The sequence below is a fragment of the Scyliorhinus torazame genome, chromosome 10 (assembly GCF_047496885.1).
Source record: "Scyliorhinus torazame isolate Kashiwa2021f chromosome 10, sScyTor2.1, whole genome shotgun sequence".
Taxonomy (NCBI): domain Eukaryota; kingdom Metazoa; phylum Chordata; class Chondrichthyes; order Carcharhiniformes; family Scyliorhinidae; genus Scyliorhinus; species Scyliorhinus torazame.
This window is the reverse complement of record NC_092716.1, coordinates 95,283,395-95,307,791: the sequence shown is the minus strand read 5'-3', so window position 1 is coordinate 95,307,791 and position 24,397 is coordinate 95,283,395. Positions and strand designations below refer to the sequence as shown.

At 45.3% G+C, this 24,397-nt stretch overlaps 1 protein-coding gene across 1 annotated transcript in view; it reads left to right on the top strand.

The window, feature by feature from the left end:
* LOC140430234 (uncharacterized) overlaps positions 1-22,049 on the top strand; it is a 172,431-nt gene extending 150,382 nt beyond the window's left edge. The window contains exon 13 of the mRNA XM_072517663.1: positions 19,611-22,049. Coding sequence (XP_072373764.1) covers positions 19,611-19,668 — 58 coding nt within the window. The 3' untranslated portion in view covers positions 19,669-22,049. The remainder of the gene's footprint in view (positions 1-19,610) is intronic.
* Positions 22,050-24,397: the final 2,348 nt, after the last annotated feature.

The following is a 24,397-nucleotide window of genomic DNA, read 5'->3' as shown; positions in this document are numbered from 1 at the left end:
ACAGCTCTGATGCCGCATGGTGAGGCGTCACAAGTCAGCAAAAGTGGCTCCAACGGGTCAAAATGTGTCAAATGTCACGCGGATGAGAGTTGCCGCTTCACCTCGTTGGAAGCCACCTGTTGCGGTGGGTCCCAAAACCATCTCTGGCCCTTACAGCAAGTGTGACTGAGCCAACACAGTCGGCAGATGTGGGATAAACTCCCCATAATAATTTATCAACCCCAAAAAGGAACGGAGTTCCACCGGGGCCTTTGGTACGGGGGCCTGCCGGATTGTCCTCAATTCGTCATCGGCCGGATGCAACCCATAACAGTCCTCTCCATAGCTGAGGTAGACGACCTCCCGGGTGTGGAACATGCACTTTTCTCTGCATAGTCAGATCCCTGATGCCTCAAAGCATTAAAGTACGTTTGCGATGCTTGTCATAGGTTCACGGTCTGGCGACCCGGTAATCAAAATGTCATCCAGGTAAGCCTCGACTTGTGGTAACCCCGAAGAATGTTTTCCATAACCCTTTGGAAAATGGCACAGAGGGACGATACTCCAAAAGACATGTACAGGAGTGTTGACCAACACGTAATTCCATGAATCTGGGTCCAGGCCAGTTGTAAGTAGGCATGGCTCATGTCCATTTTTGTGAAGGTGCGTCCCCCGCTGAGCTGTGCATACATGATTTCGATCCGGGTACTGGATGGTGGTCCAAATGGGAGGCATGGTTCACCGTCATTTTGTAGTCCCTGCGAAACCTGACTGTACCACCAGGCTTCATCACTGGCACTATCGGTGCCACCCAATCTGCGAACTGTACCGGGCGGTTGATCCCCAACTATTCGAGTCTCTCCAACTCTGCATCCACTTTTGGTTTCAAGGCATAGGGAACGGGACGTGCGTAGAAATATCGCAGCTGGGCCGCAGGGTCCACAAAAATCTTTGCGGTGGTTCCCCAGGTAGTACTGAAGTCCTCCTTAAAGATGATCGAATATTTGGCCAGTGCCACGTCCGGCCATCAGGGTACATCTAGCACACCTGCTGCCAATCCAACCAGAGGCGCTTTAGCCAATTGCCCCCAGCAAGCTGGGCCCTTTCCCTCAGACCACCACCAATGGCAGATTCGGACTGTTGCTCATACTCCACGGCGACCACTGAGATACCCACAATTACCAACGGTTCTCCTGTGTGTGTTGTCAATTTTGTGTCTATTCTGTAGCTCAAATGGTCAGATACCGTATTGATTGTGGCCGAATGTACGCCGGCTCACCGTGGAAACTGCGGCCCCAGTATCCAGTTCCACTAAGGAACCCATTTACCCGGATGGTGACACCAATCGGCACCACCCTTGGCGCTGCAATACAATGCACGTGCTGGCGGTTTTCTAACTCGTCTACAAAATGTGTCTTGCCCCGGGGGTGGTTGTACACGGCCGGGTGGCGAGTGGGACTGCTCCATTCAACCCTTTCAGGCACTGGCACATCTACCCTATTGGATGGGACCCTCCTGAGTGCGGGGACCATTGGCATTGATACTCGGGAGCCCGCCATCAACAATCCAGATCTTGGGAAGGGCGACCTCTATGGCGAGTCTGGAATTGTATTCAGGTGAGACCACAGGGAACCTAACTGTCCAAGCCCCGTACCTCCAGTCGGGTCTAACAATTACTCCAAGGATGTTGATAGTAGGAGATTCAATGATAGCAATGTCACTGAATGTCAAAAATATACGGTTGGATTCTCTCTTGTTGGAGACGATTATTGCTTGGCACTTGTGTGGCACGAATGTTACTTACCACATTTCAGTCCAAGTCTGAATGTAGTCCAGGTCTTGCTGGATATGAACACAGACTGCTTCTGTATCTGAGGAGTTGCGAATGGTGCCTACATTGTGCAGTCATCAGCAAACATCCCTAATCTTGATCTAATGATGGAGGGAAGGTCATGGATGAAAGAGGTGAAGATGGTTGGGCCTAGGACATTACCCTGAGGAACTCCTGCAGTGATATCCTGGGACTTAAATGATTGACCTCCAACAATTATAACCAGCTTCATTTGTGTCAGGTATGACCCCAACCAGGGGAGAGTTTTCCCCCTGATTTATTTTGCTTGGGCTCCTTGATGTCATTCTTGGTCAAATGCTGCCTTGATGTCAAGAGTAGTCATTCTCACATCATCTCGAGTTCAACTCTTTTGTCCATGTTTGGACCAATGCGGTAATAAGGTCAGGAGCTGAATGGCCCTGGCGGAACCCAAATTAAGCATCAGTTCAGCAAGTTATTGCGGAGTAAGTGCTGCACGCTCGCTACCGACAAGTCTCCATCACTTTCCTGGGCTGGTTTAGCACAGTGGGCTCAATAGCTGTCTTGTAATGCAGAACAAGGCCAGCAGCGGATTCAATTCACATACCAGCCTCCCCGAACAGGTGCCGGAATGTGGCGACTAGGGGCTTTTCGCAGTAACTTCATTGAAGCCTACTTGTCACAATAAGCGATTATTATTGTTATTATGAGCGAGAGTTGACAGTTGCGGTGGTAATTGGCCAGTTTGGATTTGTCCTGCTTTTTGTATGGAACATACTTGGGCAATTTCCTTCATGTCTGGGTAGATATCAGTGTTAAAGCTTGGGCAGGGGCACGGCCAGTTAATGTTAGTTGATATTTAACTATGGCTGTATTTCAACAATTTAGCAATATGGATTCTCGCCATGTATGAGGAGTGAATGCATCAGGAGTTTTACATTTAAATGTGAACTAATTGCAAACATTAATCTTTCAGCTTACTCCCAAAATTATCCATTTATTCTTGAAAGCCAGTTGAAAAGATTTGTCTTCAGAATCCTAACTTCTCTCGCGAGCTGGGGCTCAAGTTCTGCTCCTCTCCTGGGACATACTTTTATCATGATGTGGAGATGCCGGCGTTGGACTGGCGTGAGCACAGTACGAAGTCTTACAACACCAGGTTAAAGTCCAACAGGTTTGTTTCGATGTCACTAGCTTTCGGAGCGCTGCTCCTTCCTCAGGTGAATGAAGAGGTCTGAAGAGACCTCTTCATTCACCTGAGGAAGCAGCAGCGCTCCGAAAGCTAGTGACATCGAAACAAACCTGTTGGACTTTAACCTGGTGTTGTAAGAATTCGTACTATACTTTTATCAGTTCATCCTTGTCCAATAATACTGTCTGATTTGGATCTTCATGCTCGGATGACAAATCTAATGTTGCCACTGTTGAAGATTGGTTATTTTGAAATTGTGGAAAAAATGGTTGTGGGTTCAAGTTCCACTCCAGAGATTGGAGCCCCTGATCTAGGCTGACACCTCAGTGAAGTACTGAGAGAGTGCTGTCCTAGCAGAGGTGCTGTCTTTCTGATGGGACATTAAATCAAGAGCCTGTCTGTCCTCTCGGGATGGGTGTAAAAGATTCCTTGGGCCTCTACTGAAGAAGAGCTGGGGAGGTACCCCCAATTTCCTGGTCAATATTTATCTGATGTTAATGGCTTGATATTGCTGGCTTTCTGCTCCATTGTTGGAGCTGCAATCAGGAGGGAATTCTGGATTTTGACTCTTCAGTCTTTGACCCCATCCCAAATCCTGAGGATGGGGCATTTTAATAAAAGGACAGGTGTCTTGTATCTAAAGAGGGTCAACTGGCCCCTGTGTCTCGCTTCACCCCTCCCCGGTGTCCTGTGATACACTGATGTGAAACCCTTTCAATGTGGAAAACCAAAGGTCCTGGATGGGCTGCAGGGCAAATTGGAAAATAGAAATTCCTTGAGGGAAACTAGAGCCTTGACTTTAGTGAATTGATTATTTTTGTATTGTGGTGACTCGAGATATAAATGCTAGGGGTTTCCAGTGTAAAGCAAAAGGGGTTTATTGTAGGAGATAAAAAAGCTAGTATGATACAGACACAGATATATACATGTAGTAACTCTGTAAGAATCTATAATTGATGGGATCTTAATCTGTCGAACTACGCCAAGTTTGGGGGAAGCTTAGTTGATGAATCAAAGTCCTGGCGCAATACGACAAATTGTAAGATTTGTAAGATTTCTGGACTATGCCAAGTTGTTCGATTCCTTATATTCGATTGTGTAAAGTTGAAGGAATTTATATCATCTCTGCTATTCAGTTACCAGTAGCACTTTGCGAATACTGGGACTCAGCAGACATTTCAGTTAAAACGTCTCAGGTGCCAAAAAGAATTGTTTTATTTGTAGTCGCTTGATTACAATTTGAAAGTCATTTAAAAGGCAATTCGTAGACAATTCGAAGCTTTCAGAGAATTACAGACATTATCTTTTTTTGCTTAGGCAGACAGCTCGAAAGTAACTTTTAAACAGTCAAAGTCTGGCAATGAAACATGAAGAGAGAGAGAGCTAATCTTCAGCTAAACTCAAACTCAAAGTCAAAAGTAGACTAACAGACTGACAGAACCCCCAAAAGACATCTCTACTTTTCAGTTATACACATTCATATCTGTCTTAAGTCATCTAATCACACCCCAATATAATCCTAATTGGTTTGGGTTAGACTCAAACACATTTGATTTGATGGCAAATCGTCCATCTTCAATGTGCAACATCAGCTTTTCAATTGTTTCATGTCTACATGTTATGGAATGTGATGTTCTGCTAATCTTTACCAGCAATAGACTGGTTGTAAGCTGGCTTGGCTAATGTAACAATTGAGACTTCATATCGAGAAAGATTGAGTAAAATATATATGATTCAATGCTCTGACAAACTGCATTGGACTCTTGCCACCTCGTTGCCATGGAACTCAGTCCTTGTCCTTGACAATTAGCACAAGCAGTGTCAAATTGTCTTGCAACTGTGCTGTTATAATCTTATAATGGAATTTTATGCTGTTTCATGTATCATATTGAAGTCCTGAATTTATGTGTGCTGAAATTCTCATTTTTAAAATGAGTATTTAAAACTAGGGCTTAATATTTATGCTTAAACAGCTATCTTTGACCTATACTAGTTGTATTCGAAATACCTGGCTTCTACAAACTCCCAAGCTCCGGGTCTCACACTGTGGTGCTATTGGCCGGGGTTTGTGCGCTTCCATGCGATTGGCCCCAGGCCAGTCACATGGGCTGCCAAGCCCACCCCATTAAAGGGGGCCACGCTGCCACATCATAGAACACAGACATAGACCATAAAAAAATACAGCACAGAACAGGCCCTTCGGCCCACGATGTTGTGCCGAACCTTTGTCCTAGATTAATCATAGATTATCATTGAATTTACAGTGCAGAAGGAGGCCATTCGACCCATTGAGTCTGCACCGGCTCATGGAAAGAGCACCCTACCTAAGGTCAACACCTCTACCCAACACTAAGGGCAATTTATCATGGTCAATCCACCTAACCTGCACATCTTTGGACTGTGGGAGGAAACCGGAGCACCCAGAGGAAGACCAGAACTGTACACAGTACTCCAAATGTGGCCTTACCAAAATTTTGTAACAGCTGCATCATCACCTCACGGCTCTTAAATTCAATCCCTCTGTTAATGAACGCGAGCACACCATAGGCCTTCTTCACAGCTCTATCCACTTGAGTGGCAACTTTCAAAGATGTATGAACATAGACCCCAAGATCTCTCTGCTCCTCCACATTGCCAAGAACTCTACCGTTAACCCTGTATTCCGCATTCATATTTGTCCTTCCAAAATGGACAACCTCACACTTTTCAGGGTTAAATTCCATCTGCCACTTCTCAGCCCAGCTCTGCATCCTATCTATGTCTCTTTGCAGCCGACAACAGCTCTCCTCACTATCCACAACTCCACCAATCTTCGTATCGTTTGCAAATTTACTGACCCACCCTTCAACTCCCTCAACCAAGTCATTAATGAAAATCACAAACAGCAGAGAACCCAGAACTGATCCCTGCGGTACGCCACTGGTAACTGGGATCCAGGCTGAATATTTGCCATCCACCACCACTCTCTGACTTCTATTGGTTCTACTGGCCTTGATCGGACCTACCCTCGCTCTAGTCATTCTCATATTTCTCACATATGTGTAAAAGTCCTTGGGGTTTTCCTTAATCCTACCCGCCAAAGATTGTTCATGCCCTCTCTTAGCTCAGCTAATCCCTTTCTTCAGTTCCCTCCTGGCTATCTTGTATCCCTCCAGCGCCCTGTCTGAACCTTGTTTCCTCAGCCTTACATAAGTCTCCTTTTTCCTCTTAACAAGACATTCAACCTCTCTTGTCAACCATGGTTCCCTCACTCAACCATCTCTTCCCTGCCTGACAGGGACATACATATCAAGGACACGTAGTACCTGTTCCTTGAACAAGTTCCACATTTCACTTGTGTCCTTCCCTGACAGCCTATGTTCCCAACTTATGCACTTCAATTCTTGTCTGACAACATTGTATTTACCCTTCCCTCAATTGTAAACCTTGCCCTGTTGCACGCACCTATCCCTCTCCATTACTAAAGTGAAAGTCACAGAATTGTGGTCACTGTCTCCAAAATGCTCCCCCACTAACAAATCTATCACTTGCCCTGGTTCATTACCAAGTACCAAATCCAATATTGCCTCCCCTCTTTTAAAAAAAATAAATTTAGAGTACCCAATTTATTTTTTCCAATGAAGGGGCAATTTAGCGTGGCAAATCCACCTAGCTTGCACATTTTTGGATTGTGGGAGCGAAACCCATGCAAACACGGGGAGAATGTGCAAACTCCACACAGATAGTGACCCAGAGCCGGGATCGAACCTGGGACCTCGGCGCCGTAAGGCCGCAGTGCTAACCCACTGTGCCACCGTGCTGCCCTATCCCTTCCTCTTAAGTCCCTTGCTACAAAATATAGTAACTATTTACAACATTACATAGGCAGGGGAGAATATTAGAAGCGAGAGAGAGAGACAGTCCTTCAAGAGTCAATCGGTCCAAGGACTTAGGAGACTGACCAGATCTCCTCAACACAACCACAGGTTTTTCATTGTTTTGGAAGATAATGCAGGCTGATGTTATTCCAAATAGCAATCTTATATATTGATACAGTCCTTTATGGGTATTTATTGAAACATATTTTTGGGACTCTTCGTCTGACTCTAATTGGAAATAGGCATGGCTGAGGTCCAGCTTTGAAGATGTACGGCCTCCTGCCAGCTTGGCATAGAGGTCTTCGATCCTGGGGATGGAGTACCTATCCACCTGGGCGACCTGATTTATCATCATCTTCTAATCTCTGCAAATTCTGATGGACCTGTACAGTTTGGGGACAGGGACTGTGGGGGCTGCCCACTCTGAGAATTGGACTGGCCTGATTATGCCCAGCTCTTCCAGACGCTTCAGATCAACTTCGAACATCTGATACAAGGCATTTGGGACTGGCTTGGCTCTAAATAATTTGGGTGTTGCATTTGGATTTGCATACATCATCGCCTTCACCCCCTGGAGACGGCCTAGCTCGCTGTGGAAAACATTTTTATATCAGTGCAGGACATTGTGGAGCACGGCATCGGAAATTGTAAAAATCTCCAGCCAGTTTAACCTGATGTTCAACCAGTCCCTTCTCATAAGGCTGGGTCTGTGCCTTTCAACAATAACTTAGGCAGGATTGGCTTCTTGGCTCCTGTAAGCCACTGATATCTCCGCAGTCCCGAGGATTTTGAGGGTCTCACCCGCAAACGTTGCTAACTTTGCTTTGTTGCTGCTCAGCTGTAGGACCTGGGTTCCCGCAAGGATATAATCAAAGATCTGCTCATCCACAACTGTCACCAAACCCCGCTATCAACTTCCATATTTAATGTTTTGCCGTTCACTTTTAAAATAATTTGGACAGGATCCGTTTTGTTCACCTGGACAATGTTTAGTCAATACATGATGTGCTCCTCCTCCGAGCTCCCCCCAACTTGGTAAAGTGGCTGCGTGGACTGCTGCTGTGGCTGCTTGTTTTTCTCTGCATTGCCACGGCCTTTTGACCCGACAATGTGCTTTGAGTGTGGCCCCGACAATTGCATTGCAAACTCACAAACTCCCGACAAGGACAATTCTCCTGGTGGAGGTCCCTCCTGCAATGATCGCAGCCCATCTCAACTCTGGGTTGATGACCCAACTGCTCCTCTATCCTTTGACTTTGGTCCGGTACACAATACGTGTCTGGTTCTGTCGCTCATCTCACGGCCATACCGCCCATACTAAATTTGCTTCCCCTTCAACCACATTGTGAAGTTCGCTGGTGCTCTTTTCGGCGCACTCCATCGCTAGAGTGGTCTCAATCGCCTTCTTCAGCATTATTGTGGTTTCAGCCAGGACATTCTTCTGGATATTGAGATTCTAGATCTCACAAACCAACCAGTCACGAAGCATGTCGTTAAGAGCGGTTCCGAACTCGCAGTGCTCAGCAAGCTGTCGCAGTCTGGCTAGGAAGACCATGATGGCCTCTTCAGGGTCCCGACTGCTGAATTAAACTTATGTCACTGAAGAATGATTGAGGACCTGGGTAAAATGTTCCTTCACTAGTTTGACCACCTGGTCGAAGATCTTGGAGTCTGGTGTCTCAGGGCACGTCAGATTCCTTATCAACTGGTAGATTTGAAGCACACAAACTGTCAGAAGTATCATCTTCTGTTTATCTTCACCAGTGATCTTGGTTGCAGTGAAGAAGAACAGAGTTGTTCTATATCCTCAGCCCCCTACTTAAACGTTTCCAATTTATCTATGATCGAGATTTTAACTCACTTTTAGCATTGAATAGCTGACTCCCAACTCTGGGAATTTTCCAGGACCTTTTCTTCTCTCCTTGCATACATAGCTCCACTGCTGCAATCAAAGCCTTTACCTTGTCACCAATATGGTGGTTCGAGACAGGCATGCTGGATGGTTCCAGTGTAAACCAAAAGGAGTTTATTGTGGAAGACAAAAAGCAAATATGATACAGCCACAGAGCAACTACAGACAGGTGTGAATTCCCCAGCTCCAGGTTTCATTCTGCCCGGTTAACCAGATCACCAGCTGTCATGTTATTGGTTATGGTTTGCAAGATTGACCGCAGACCAGACATATGGGACGCTGAGGCACCTCCCTTAAAGGGGTCACACTATCCCATGTACTTTGGTATTTGGTAGGCCCATTTGGTAGGTTCCACTCCATTCTTTAGCAAAGGTTGGGTCTAATAGTGATGTACTTATTGGAATCCCAGACAAACCTCTGTACTTATTGGAATCCCAGACAAACCTCTGAACACTTGTAGCCATCTCAGATGGCCACCTGCAAAGGACCATGGGAATTATGGCCAACCCAGGACTCAGACAGACTCAAAGCTTGTGTGTGTATTTGCAACCCAGATAGCTAGATGCAATCGAAACCCCCGCTCGTTTGCATTCTAACAGCCCATTTCCCCGGAACAAAAGAACTGTACTCAGGTAACCGATACAGATACAGACTAAGCGGCGCCACTCCCTTTGCTCAGGGAGCCCAAACAGCCAAGGTCAATGACCGCTAAGGACATGCCCAGCCATCAAGGCACCCGCCCCTTTATTGGCCAAAATCAAAGGCAATGATCGAAGCCTGTTGAAAGAGCGCAAAATCCCAGAGGGATAAGAAGAGACACAGCCATGTGCTTGGTCCAGCCTATGCCAACCCAAGTGCAGCATAACGACAAGACAGACATGTTCAAGACCAATGATCGCTACCAGATAGATGAACCCAGCAGAAACAGAGCCACTTCTTCCGCCCAGCCACGCAAGATCCAGACAAAGGCCTTGTCCATCTGCATAGAGCCGGTCACCCTGAAGTTAAGTATATGTTATTGTAGTTGTTAGGTGTAGTTTAACTTGTAGTGTTTTGTGTTGCATGTCAAAGTAATCCTTGTGTGTAAATAAACCATCTTTGAACTTGAACTGACTAACTGGTTGTGTGGTCCTTTGATTGATATCCGGTAAAGCCTTGTGGTGGCATCATCTGGCGACTCTAAAGAGCATCATTATTAATTGGCAACATTACTCCGGTGCCGATTGGCAACATTATTGGGGACTCTGGTGGCGATTGGCAACATTATTGGCGACCTCTGACGGTTCTCTAATTAAAAGTGATTTTGTCACTCCGAGAGAACCCACAAACTTTAAAATCCAATTGCGCGAAAGAGAAAGAACCACAAGTGCAAGCCCATATCGATCAAATCACTGAATTTCGTAAGTGTGTACTAACCTGCATGCGTACTAACAGGGATATAAGGTAAACTCGTTAGATTGTGTCAAAACTATCGAGGGAATTGTGAACCGGAAAATAGCTTAGGCCACATCCGCAGTTCAAATCGCCGCCTTATCCCCCTGTACCAAATTAAAGGTAGGGTAAGAGAAATCAAAGTAGTGCAAGAGAGATTAATGGTAGGAAACAGACTAAAAATAGAGCAAGAGAGATTAGAAGCAATGGCCACAAAAGTGATGTAACGTTTAATGAACCAACAGGAACCCGAGGTCGCAGCGACCAACAGAGCAGAGCAGTGCCCCATATGGGAAGAAGAGTTGAGGAAGTATTTAAAGGGGAAAGGATGGCCCCTTTGGTCCAATTTTTGTTCAAATGAAGAGTCAGGTCCAGAAAGCATAGGATAAACTTGGTGGGACAACCTAACCGAGGTGCATAAGAAAAATGCAGCGAACGTGCGAAAGCCGATGGCAATAGTGTCCTGTTTGGCACAGTTGCGAGGCACAGAGGAGGTCGTGAGGACGCTCCGCAGGCAGCTAGTTGAGAAAGAAGAGAAGAATGAGGGAAACAATAGTGAAAGCGAAAAGATTATTGAGCAACTCCAGGATCAGTTGGCAGCTAAAGATAAAGAGATGGCTGATGTCAAACGGGCACACCAATCTTGTTTAGTTCACCTTAGCAGCTTTCAGACCCAGTACGATAAAGCCTACCAAGATACACAACGCGCAGTCTTGGTACGAGAAGAGACAGAACAGCAGGTAGCACAGTTAACGAGACAATGCGTGGATTTCAAGGCAGCTTTACGAGCGCTCCATAGCTCCACTACAGAACAAAAACAGAGCACAGTCGACCACGTGAAATGTAGACAACAAATAGAGAAGTTGCAGTCACTGCTTTCAGTGCAACATGGATTTAGAGATACCTTTGGACAAAATGTAGAGGAGGATGGTGCCCCCAATTGGCAAGAACTAAATGAAACCGCCCAGAGTATGTGGAGAACACAGAAAATCACAATAGAGCCCCCCATGCCCCGAAAAGAAAAGCATCCGCATCACCGACTGTACAGGCAGCACACACCCCCATGAATCCGGTCACCACACAGCGCAAGTCATCGGATCGGAAGGAGCCCGATTGCGTTTACACCACCCCATTATCCATCACCCAATTGAGAGATGCCTGCGTTAAAATTGATCCATTCGAACCCACCGCAGACCCACACAATTTATTTGAGAGAGTACGCCAGCAAAAGGTTCTGTACGGTCTTGACAAAAGGGAGGAAGTTAAACTTATAGTAATGAGCCCTGACCAGTCCGTCAACTCAGCTTTACCAGAACCCCAGAATGTAGGAGGAGGAACCCTACAGGAGATGAAAATGGCCATTTTAGATGCGATTGGGTACAACAAGGGAGACCCCGTAGAAGATTTGAACCGTTGTAGGCAAAAGAAGGGAGAGCATACGACCGCATTTGCAGGTCGCCTTTGGATCCATTATTTGGGGATTTGAACTGCGCACACTTAGATGACGACGACACACTTAAATGGGCCCGCACTTTAGTCTCCCACGCCACAGAAGCAGGTCAAAAGGCTTGTGTGAATTACGACCCCGCAGACTCCACACACAATGAAGTTTGGGTTTTAAAGCGACTCTCCAGAGCTTGGGAACAATCTCTACACAGGAAGGCAGACCAGGAACAGATAGAAGTAAATATGCACCCAGTTAGAACTAACCAGGACCCAGCATGGATAAATGAGGGTAGACATGAAGGACAGCACCCCAGAGCACAGGCACCACGAGGTTGCTATAATTGTGGACACATGGGACATTACGCCCGTGAATGCCACCAAAACCCCCCGAACCAGCAATGCCACCAACAACCAGGCCCCCCACCTAGGAACAATGTTAGGCTCATATATTGAGTTAGCGCCCGTTCAGATAATTCAGCAATCAACACCACAGATTAACGGTGTTCGGACTCCCCAACTTGGGTCTGCGACACACTCTGGAACAAATCAGGCAGACCAGTAGTCACAGGCACAGTCCGGGAACATCCAGTTGAATTTCTTTGGGACACAGGAGGGTCCTGCACCACTTTAAACTCCTCCACAATGTTCCAGCGCGACAAATGGCCCACCACAGACACCATCACCCTTAGTGGATTTACCGGACACATACAGCAGGGATACATCACAGTCCCCGTAGAAATTCAGATAGGAACCATAAGCACCAGACGCCCCGTTGTTTTAGTCGACTTGCCCCAAACAGCCGAGCACATTCTAGGAATCGATTTATGAGCTCCCACAACCTTTCATTTGATCCTGTGAATAGATGTGTATGGAAAATGGCCAAAACAGCGAGAGCCCCTGCTACGCTCACAGTAGGGGACTATGAACATAGAACATAGAAAATACAGCACAGAACAGGCCCTTCGGCCCACGATGTTGTGCCGAACCTTTGTCCTAGATTAATCATAGATTATCATTGAATTTACAGTGCAGAAGGAGGCCATTCGGCCCTTTGAGTCTGCACCGGCTCTTGGAAAGAGCACCCTACCCAAACTCACCATCTCCACCCAACACCAAGGGCAATTTTGGACACTAAGGGCAATTTATCATGGCCAATCCACCTAACCTGCACATCTTTGGACTGTGGGAGGAAACCGGAGCACCCGGAGGAAACCCACGCAGACACGGGGAGGATGTGCAGACTCCACACAGACAGTGATCCAAGCCGAATCGAACCTGGGACTCTGGAGCTGTGAAGCAATTGTGCTATCCACAATGCTACCGTGCAGCCCTTAAGAACAAATAAATCTACACTATATCATTTTACCGTAATTCATGCAATTATAATGAATATAGGATTTGCTCAGTAGGAGACTGTTGGTTTGATCCGCAAACAATTTGTACAGACCAGACAATTAGAGAGGTCCTCAGAAAACGGGCAGCACGGTTGCCACAAGTCCTGAAACCATGCTCAAGCAGGGAGTACAGGCAAAGTATTTCACAGTGCTGGACATCAGCAATGGCTTTTGGTCCATCCTGCTAGACAAGACCTGTTAATATAAGTTTGCGTTCACATTTCAAGGGCAGCAGTATACGTGGACATGCCTCCCGCAAGGATTCCACAACTCCCCCTCCATTTTCCACCGACAATTGGCCAACGGACTTTCCAAATTTTCCCACCCCGAATGCCTGATACAGTATGTGGACGACTTACTCCTCCAGACACAAAGGAAGAGCATGTACAGCTCCTATTGGAATTACTTGGCCTCCTGCAATCCATTGAATGCAAGGTGAACCCCAAAATAGCCCAGATCTTAAAAGAAAAGGTTCTTTACTTAGGCACCATTATCACTTATGGGAAGGGAGAGATCGAACAGAAGCGAATTGAGTCAATAGTTAAATTGCCTCTGCCCCACAATATCACTGCACTCCGGTCATTCTTAGGATTAGTTGGAGATTGTAGGAACCATATAGATGGTTTTGCCACAAAAGCAGCCCCACTCTCAGAGCTCCGTAAAAAGAACGCCCCATGGGAATGGCTTCCTCAGCACACAGATGAATTAAAACGCGCCCTAAGCACAGCCCCCACTTTACAAGTTCCAGACCCAGACTCGCCCTATGACATAGAAGTGGCAACCACCGACCTAACCGTATCAGCAGTCCTCCTACAGGAAAGATATGACCGCTTAGGACCCGTAGCCTTTTCCTCACGAATTTTGGATCCCGTAGAGCAAGGATTTACAGCCTGCGGAACGGCACTTGCTTGCAGTCTTTTGGGCAGTACAGTATTTTGCATACATCACAGGCCTTAACCCAGTAACGATTTTAACCGAGCACACCCCAACGCAGCTCTTGTTAGATGGTAGGTTAAAGGACGGTTCAGTCAGCCAGATCACAGCAGCTCGCTGGACACTGTTGTTGCAAGGAAGGGACATTACAGTCAAACGTACAAAGACCCACACATTTCTAGCAGATAACCTTCAGTATGCAGGGACCCCACATGTGTGCCAGATCACAGCAGCCCAACACCACACAGGACCCTTTATTCCGAAGTCACTGCACGGGCAGGCAGTAAAACGCAGAATCCACACACCATAGACAACGCTTTAAAGATTTATGTAGACGGTTCCTCCACCATTGAAAATGGAAAGAGAATAACTGGTTGTGGAATTTATGTAGAAGACGCACATGGATGCCCATTAGAAGAAATATCTTTAAAAGTGCCCGGCCACCTAGGATCACAAGCAGCAGAACTAGCAGCCATAGCATATGTAGTGCAGCACCCCGATTCCTTTCCAACCCCACAGACACACATTCGGACAGTTTATATGTGTGCAAAGCTTGACAGAATTCCTGCCCCTGTGGAAATCTTGAGCATTCGTATCCGCTGATGGTAAACCCCTACCCTCAGCCCCATTGTTGAAACACATTCTTAGGACAGCTAAAGACAGTACGTACTGTATTATTAAAGCGAGAAGCCATCATCGTTCCTCCCCACCCGGTCATGTAAAGGCAGACGCCTTAGCTAAGTCTGGATCATGCCACGGTCACTTTTGGCAACCCCTCAAAAGTGAACCGATACACACAGTCCAGGTTTCTCAGACCAATACCGAGGATCTATCCCAGGCCCAAAAGGCAGACAACACTCTCAAACAAGTTTTAGACGGTAACTTCCCAGCCCCCTACGACAAATGCAAGGACTCACTGACGGTACAGGACGGTATAGTTTTGAAAAATTGAATTTATGTGGTCCCCACCCAGGACAGAAACCAGATAATTTACCAGTTTCATGACGGACACAGCCAGCAGGGGATAGACAATACCATTGTCCATTGAAGACCTTTGTGCTGGTGGCCTGCTTTAAAATCCGATGTAACACATTATGTTGAGAATTGTTTAATCTGTGCACAGAACAATCCTGAAACGTACTCCAAGAAGGGACAATTGAGACACACCCAACCTGTTAATGGCCCTTGGACAAATTCGCAACTCGACTACATTACAGAAATGGTTTCAAATACATATTAGTGGTTATCGACACCTTTACAAAATGGGTAGAAGCATTTCCCTCACGGACAAACACTGCAAAGGCCACAGCTAAGATTTTGACCCAACAGATATTTACACACTGGGGTCTCCCCCGCAGCATTGAGTCAGACCAAGGTTCCCATTTCACCGGCAGAATCATGCAAAATGTCCTAACGATTTTTGGAATCAAACAAAAATTTCACATCGCGTATTACTCCCAATCCAGCGGCATTGTTGAGAGAATTAATCGCACTTTTAAAGCGACCATTAGAAAGATGGTGCAACAGAATAATACCACATGGGTCACAGTTCTCCCATTTGCCCTTATGTTTATTCGGAACACCGTTTCCAGTTCCACAGGTTTCACCCCCCACACTCTCATGACCGGAAGGCCCATGAAGGGAACTGAATATTTATTAGGTCTCGATTTGGCAAGCCCCACAGTCACCGCCCTCACCCATGAAAAACCGGTCCAACAAGTCACAGACAATATTAAAGCAGCACAGCTCGCTGCAGCTGTCCGACTAGGCACTAGAAGGAAGCAGAGTAAAGCCTGCTTTGACAAAACCGTTCACCCCGTAGAGTGCACAGTCGGTCAGCAAGTAATGGTTTCCCAGTTCTTTCCTCTCCCCAAAATTTGCAGGACCCTACTCCATTTCAGACAAAGTAAGCCCCTCTGTGTACAAGATAATGTACCTCAAAGTAAAACTGGTTGGTTCCACATCAACCAGCTCAAAGTCTATGGAACCCAATGTAGCCACTCCCACCACATCTTTCTGGCAATAGGAGACAATTCCGCCTTGCCCATCGACAACCTAGTCCAACCTCCCCCAGCCCTGACAGCACGTCCACGCCCACAGGCCCGACCTTGTCTCTGCCCACAGGTACGACCTTCCACCTTGAGCTTGACTCCAACGACAGCGGCAGTCTCCCCGAATTGACCACGATCACTGACCACTGGTACAACCTCCCCGGCCCCAGTCACGCCAGCCCCCGGTACCACGACCAAGACATGTTTGGCCCCCTGTACCCCCTTCCACGGCCACAGCCAGAGCCACCGTCACTGCCCGACAACAGTAACTTGCCCTTCACTGCCACCGCCCCTACACCGCATGACAAACGAACCCCTTTTTGGCACCGTGACAACTCTTGCAGACTGGTTAGACATGACGATTCGGATTCCACGACGGCCCATGCGGCCATGGCACAAAAACGGCAGACACGAGTCTGGCAACCGGGAGATGGTGGTGATTCAGATTCTGACTCTGGTTATGGTAATCCTTTTACAACGCTTTTTGATACATAACCCTGAGGTGTCCAGATGATGAGAAAAAGGAGCCGCATAAGAATTACGGTGTCCTACTTTCTGATGGAATCTGCCCGCCTTTTTATTTTCCTTTTCTTTCTTCTTGTTAAATGATTTTAATTAATGACGGCCTGACACCCAATTTCTTGATACAGTCATAGTTACTCTTCCGACGCCATTTACTGACCAGTGGCCGTCAAAGGAACAATTGCTGGATCTCACATGTGTTACAAATTCTTTCCGCTTGTTTAGGTCACCCAGGTAGGGAATAATGGCACTAATCCCCACCCTGCCTGAGGACCCCAAATGCATCCGGTCAGTAGTGGAGCAACGGCACTGATCACCTTCCTACCCGGGGATTCCACCCATTCTTGTCCTGCCGCGGCCCACACGCACCTCATGTTCCCATCACTTCAAATACTCTGGAATGGTTCCCTACACTTTGCACTGTCTTTGGCAGGTCTTAGTTTTCCTTTCGCTGCTCTTTCGTTGTGGTTTAAAGAATGCCCTTTACCACAGTCTAAATACTCATCCCTTTACCTTCTGCGACCCTCTGGTCGTTCCCCACCTGCTATTTACACATTTGGCACACTTGGTTGCCACATATGCTGCGCCACGCGAACTACCTCTGGACGACGAAACTCTATAAAACTGGCCGCCCTAAAATTTGGCTAGTTAAGATTAGCCTCAGCTATCACTGGTTGCAGTAAAGGAAAGACTGGACAGATAAATTGTCCGCCCACTCCCCGCATCGACCACCAGCTGCGAGAATCTCTGCACTTACAAACAAATTCTTTTTTGGCAATGTCTTGTCTCTCAAAATGTTATTTCAAAAAAAAAATGAGGGAGTCACACATGGTGACGATTCTAATGGGTAATTGAAGTTAAGGAGAGAAAGACAAATAAACGAGGTATTAACTGAAGATAATAACAGATATTATGCTTGCACCCCCAGGAATATACGGAAAATGGAAGACAGAAAACAAGATGAAGCGAGGACTGATGACTTACATTGTGATCATCACTAGACTCCTACAACTGCGCGTGTTACAAGCCTCTGTACCACACACACCAGCCCCAAACACCGCCACACAACATGACACCCCTAGCCCAGACACCACACCACACATAGAGATATACACTGCAACCCCCACTTGGTGCGAAAACACTGCCAAATGGTACCCCCTTTCATACACAATAGAAGCCCTTCTGATAATTGCAATAATCTGCAGTGTCATCCAGACACTGAGACTCTGCAAATGGCAAAAGAAAGATTCCCGCTCCCCGATATATACACTTCTTTTAATTCACCCAACTCAACAAACACTGTAATCGCTGATAAAAATTAAGACCGTATACCTCTTTAACTTTGATGGATGAAGTAGAAATGTGATGCTGCTGTTTTGAAATCTTGTATTGTGCATAAGTTCTTTTTGATATTTGCCAGCAGCATGAGAGTAGCTTAGATAGTGCTAATTAGATATTTAATTGTCCGGAACAGTGAAATGTTTTATAGTGACCTGTTAGAAATTATGAATGTCTGATGTGTTATTAAAAATGTTAGGTAAATGCTCCAAACACATAGGATGGAGTAGTGTAGAACCTGTCCTTGACCAAGGGTAACCGGCACACCAGGGATGGATAAGGAATCAACAGTGTGATCCACCACGCTTCGTGTTCAGGATCAAGAGGACGGGACGTAGCCATCTCAGATGGCCACCTGCAAAGGACCATGGGAATTATGGCCAACGCAGGACTCAGACAGACTCAGAGCTTGTGTGTGTATTTGCAACCCAGATAGCTGGACACGTTCAAAACCCCCACTCGTTTGCATTCTAATGGCCCATTTCCCCAGAACAAAAGAATTGTACTCAGGTAATCGATACAGATACAGACTAATCGGTGCCACTCTCTTTACTCAGGGAGCCCAAACAGCCAAGGTCAGTGACCGTTAAGGACATGCCCAGCCATCAAGGCACCCGCCCCTTTATTGGCCAAAATCAAAGGCAGTGATTGAAGCCTGTCGAATTATGGGTCCAAGTTAAGGATCGCCCCAAAGAGCGCAAAATCCCAGAGGGATAAGAAGAGACACTGCCATGTGCTCGGTCTCTCTTGGATCCGGCCTATGCCACCCCAAGTGTAGCATAACCACCAGACAGACACGTTAAAGACCAACGATCGCTACCAGACGGTTGAGCGCAGCAGAAACAGAGCCACTTCTTCCACCCAGCCACGCAAGATCCAGACAAAGGCCTTGTCCATCTGCATAGAGCCGGTTGCCCTGAAGTTAAGTATAGGTTATTGTAGTTGTTAGGTGTAGTTTAACTTGCAGTGTTTTGTGTTGCATGTCAAAGTAATCCTTGTGTGTAAATAAACCACCTTTGAATTTGAATTGACAAACTGGTTGTGTGGTCCTTTGATCGATATCCGGTAAAGCCTTGTGGTGGTATCATTTGATACCTGGCGACTCTAAAGAGCATCATTATTAAGTGGCAACATTACTCCGGTGCCGATTGGCAACATTATTGGCGAATCTGGTGGCGATTGGCAACACACTCCGACAGTCTCAAACCTCTGTCGCAATGTAGAAGATGTGGACAGAAGGTGCAGCCCCTTCACTCGCAATAGGGATTTCACATTAAATGTAACTGAGTCAATACACCATCCTTGCGATGAACTCAAGTTGTCCTCTCCCTAACTCAGGAATTTCAGATCCAAAACTGTTGTTTCTATTGCAGAAAATTGTAGTTTAAAGCCCAATAATATGAATAAAGATTAATGAATGTTTGAAACTGATAGTGAGGTGACGCTAATGAAGCCAGTTCACTTTAAAATACATTTTTTTATTCATTCATGAAATGTGTATGTCACTGGCTGGGGCAGCATTTGTTGTCCACCACTAATTGCTCTTGAACTGAATGACTTGCTCGGCCTTTTTTCAGAGGGCAGTTAAGAGTCAACCACATTGCTGTGGGTCTGGAGTCACATGTAGACCAGACCAGGTAAGGATGGCAGATTTCCCTCCCTGAGGACATTAGAGAACCAGATGGCTTTTTATGACTAGCTGTGGTGGTTTGTTTCCTTTGAAAATATATTTTTTCTTTCAACAGCAAAATGATGCAGCCCTCAGGAAAAAGAGAAGCCGGCTCCAGGTCTTCAGCAACTTAAACAGAATCATTCTGGATTATGCCTCGCATTGTCGTTACATTCAGCAGTCAGAGTTCTTTTCAAATAGCTAAAAATAATTTCAAAGCTTCTGCAAATAAAGAGATACAGGAATGTTACCTTGTAGCCAGATGTGATAATCTCTGTAATAATGCATCATGAATACATGGTACAAAACAATAGAATAGCCTCCAGTTACATGTTTTCCAGTGAAGCCAGTCTCCCTTTTTCAAATCAATTGTTACTGCTGCTGCCTTGCTGAGATGATCGTCTAAATATTTGGGGTCAGTTTTCTGTGGCGGTTTCTGCTAAATGCCCTGGAGGGGCGGCAGTGTCGACAGGGCAGGATGGGGCAGTGAAGGGACAATGAAGGTCCAGAGCTCTCACTGGCACAAGTGGGATCCCCGGAAAAAACAAAGGAAAACAAACACAAACTTTAATTAGCCGTGCAGTGAACCCCACAGCTATCCACTAACGTGCACTAAACTGTTAGAGTTCACCGAAAAAACATTTAGAAATTAAATTCTGCACCGGAAAAGCTCCTTAACAAACTGCTTATGGAGTAGAAGGGGTCATTAATTGGTGGTAAGTGGGTTTCATGTTCCCCCACCCCTCCCACACCCCCCACTGCTCCATCAAAAACTGAAAACTGTCCTGGAGCCTCAACAACGTGGCTCTTTAAAAATCTAAGTCATGATTTTTAGGGTTCGATGGTGTTAAACTTCTGAAGTGTTCTGCATTTAAGCCGTTGCACTAGAACTGCCAACAGTTTTACATCAAACATTTAGCAGAAACCACCACAGAAAACTGACCCCAAATACTTACACGATTATATCGGTGTGGTTATATCGGCCATGGTTTAGTCACAATAGATGCGAGTACAGGAAAAATTGGGAACGTAATTTTGAAGTATTTTATATCACAAAGTCCCCCAGCCAGTTGGGAAGACAAATTCATTCAGAACTTTTATCTAATTGGAGAAATTTGAATGTTTATTTTATTTACCTCCGGAAGCATGAGGCCTTATAAAATACAAGCTGGAAATTTATCATGTCTATAATTATATAAACACCACCAAAGTTTCAAATCGACATTAATCACAAACTTCAATATTGTCATTGTCCTCGAGATGCTAAGAGTGGCAGCAGACCGATCCTTTGAGTGGAATCGATGACAAATTTAGCAACAGGAATTCATGCCCAGCTCTAATCCGGTCTCTCCCACACCGTTAGATTCTGAACACACAGGCCATCCTCCCAGGTCATCTTCCCTCTGTTTGGTTTGTTAAATTCTACTCGGCAAACCACGATCTTTCTTTGTTTTTTATGAGTAAAGCTATTCCCAGAGAATATGGGCCATTACCCTCCCAAAAAATGTCTTCCTTGTCACATTAGTTAGGATCATACTGGCCGATCTGAGACAATAGTTAATATCCTGAGGCGAGATTATTCCTGGCTGCAATTTTTGGAATGTTAGGCTTTAATATTGTGTGTAAAGGTCTGAATATGGAAATATGTGAGTTGGCAAGGTTGTACTCAGCAGTAGGGCTTGTACAACATCAGGATGGATTGAGAGAAATGTGTGGTTGAACCTGAATCATGGGCAGATTGGGTGTGCTGTACAGGTTAGCATAGATTATTGATGGAAGTCAGATGATGTTTCTCTATTCACATATGCTACTTGACCTGAATGTTTCCAGCATTTCTGCTTTGATTTTGATCATTTGTTTTTGACCTTGGTGAATTAACTTTCCTATAGGTTCAGTGTTTAACCTGTAGAAAGCCACAGATTTCCAGAGTACACAAGAGGAATCCATGCCTACCAGGATAAGGATTAAATCAGCCTCTCTGTTTATTCTGTATTTTGAATTTTTACACTTGTTACAAGCTCAAGATTTAAGTCTTTGCTTAGCTTTTCATTGGTCAACCAATGTGGTATATTTTACCAGCAATCTATAAACTGGTGGTTTGAAGTAGATTCAAAATTTAAATTTAATAGATTTTTGCATTATTTTAATAAATTTTCACATCATATACCATAACTATGTTACATATTGCTGATGTACTTTTCTGTAAGTAATATCCGTTGGAAAATGTATCTAAAAACAAATGGTATGATTTATAAAATGATTGGAAATATTGTTTAGAGCTTATGGGTAAAATTCTGTTTGAGTTTCATATTGTAATTCTTAGATGACATGTTATTGGGGTGGAGGGTAAGATTTTGTTTTATATTCAGACATTCCATAGTTACCTTTTCATCTAATGTACTACAAATATGTGAAACAATTATCACTGATCACTCATCTGCTCGGTGAGAATATATTTTCTCGGACAATGTAAAGGACACTATTGTATTTAATCTTTTTCTTACCAATAATAAAATAAAATGACTAATTTTCTATTGTTATATCTGAATCTGTTGACAGTTTTAGGAAGCAATGATGACAACACTGGAACCAAACCAGCACATTTACTCAATTTCATTGAAACTTTCTCTCCATTTGTCACTTAGGACAGAATTATTCCAGAAGGAAATCTGGAGAAAGTTAATGAGGAATTTTAGAAGAACGTCTTTACTCGGAATGGTTTAATGTGGAACTTGTAAACATACAGAGTAGTTAAAGTGAAGAACAATGAAGCTAGAAAGGTTCATGAGAGTGAAAGGAATAGAAGGAAATCTGTAAAGGGTTCAATGAAGTCGGGTGGGAGGAGCGGCACATGGAGCAGAAACACTGGGATAGATCTGTTGGACTGAATGGCCTGTTTCTGTCCTATAATTTCGATGGAATATTGGAAACGTCTGTTGCTCAGTAACCGAAAATAATCATGCGTGACTGGAATATTTTTAAATTAATGTATTTTTTCTGAATTCCCCAATTGCAAAATAGGGAATTTAAGCTCTGTTTCAATGGACATTTGAACAGCCTGGAGAAAACTGTTGGGACATTGGGACACTTGGGGGAAAAATCCGATCTGTCCCAGTCAAATTGGGACAGGGAGTGGATTTATATCCATTTGGAATCAAATGGACTCATTAGCGATAGACAGCATGGTTTGGTGAAGGGGATGTCATGCCTCACTAACTTTGACAAGGGGCCTTATGGCAGAGTGGTACAAAAGGTGATTTCTCATGGGATCAGAGGTGAGGTGCCAAGGTGGATACAGAACTGGCTCGGTCACAGAAGACAAAGGGTAGCGGTAGAAGAGTGTTTTTCTTTTTTTAAAATACATTTAGAGTACCCAATTAATTTTTTCCAAATAAGGGGCAATCTAGCATGGCCAATCCACCTACCTGCACATCTTTGGGTTGTGGGGGCGAAACCCACGCAAACACGGGGAGAATGTGTCAATTCCACACGGTCAGTGACCCAGAGCCGGGATCAAACCTGGGACCTCGGCGCTGTGAGGCAGCAATGCTAACCACTGCACCACCGTGCTGCCCCAGAAGAGTGTTTTCCTGAATGGAAGGTTGTGATTAGTGGTGTTCCACAGGGATCGGTGCTTGGGCCTCTGTTGTTTGTTGTATACATAAACGATTTGGAGGAAAATATAGCTGGGCTGATTAGTAATTTCGCGGATGACACCAAGGTTGGTGGAGTGGCAGATAGTGTTGAGGATTGTCAGAGGATACAGCAGGACATAGATAGGTTAGGGACTTGGGCAGAGAAGTGGCAAATGGAGTTTAATCCTGCCAAATGTGAGGTAATGCATTTTGGTAGGTCTAACATAAGAAGGGAAATATACCGTAAATGGCAAAACTCTTTGGAGTATAGAAAGTCAGAGAGATATGGGCATGCAGGTCCAAAGATCTTTGAAAGTGGCAAAACAAGTGGACAAGGTAGACAAGAACGCATACGGAATGCTTGCCTTCATTGAACGGGGCATAGAGTATAAAAGTTGGCAAGTCATACTACAGTTTTTTAGAACCTTGGTAAGGCCCCAGTTGGAATATTGCGCACAATTCTGGTCACCACACTACCAGAAGGACGTGGAGGCTTTGGAGAGGGTGCAGAGGAGGTTTACCAGGATATTGCCTGTTCTGGAGGGTGTTAGCTATGCGGAGAGGCTGAATAGACTAGGACTGTTTTCATTAGAATGACGGAGGTTGAGGAGTGACCAGAGAGGTCCACAAGATTATGATGGGCATGTGTAGAGTGGATGGGCAGGCACTCTTTCCCAGGATGGGGGAGTCAGTCACCAGGGGGCGTAGGTTTAAGGCCCGTGAGGCAAAGTTTAGAGATGTGCGAGGTAGTTTTTTTTACACAGAGCATGGAACGCGTTGCCAGGGGAGGTTGTGGAAGCAGATACATTAACGGCGTTCAAAAGGTATCTCGACAAATACAAGGATAGGATGGGCATAGTGGGAAACGGTATTAGGAAGTACCGAGGGCTTTGGCCAAGGGTGATATCATGACCGGTACAGGCTTGGAGGGCTGAATGGGCCTGTTCCTGTGCTGTATTGTTCTTTGATGTGGAGATGCCGGTGTTGGACTGGGGTGAGCACAGTAAGAACTCTTACAACACTAGGTTAAAGTCCAACAGGTTTGTTTCAAATCACTAGCTTTCGGAGCATTGCTCCTTCCTCAGGTGAAATCACCTGAGGAAGGAGCAGTGCTCCGAAAGCTAGTGATTTGAAACAAACCTGTTGGACTTTAACCTGGTATTGTAAGACTTCTTACTGTATTGTTCTTTGTATCACTGGTCATTCTATAACTGGATGCCAGGGGATG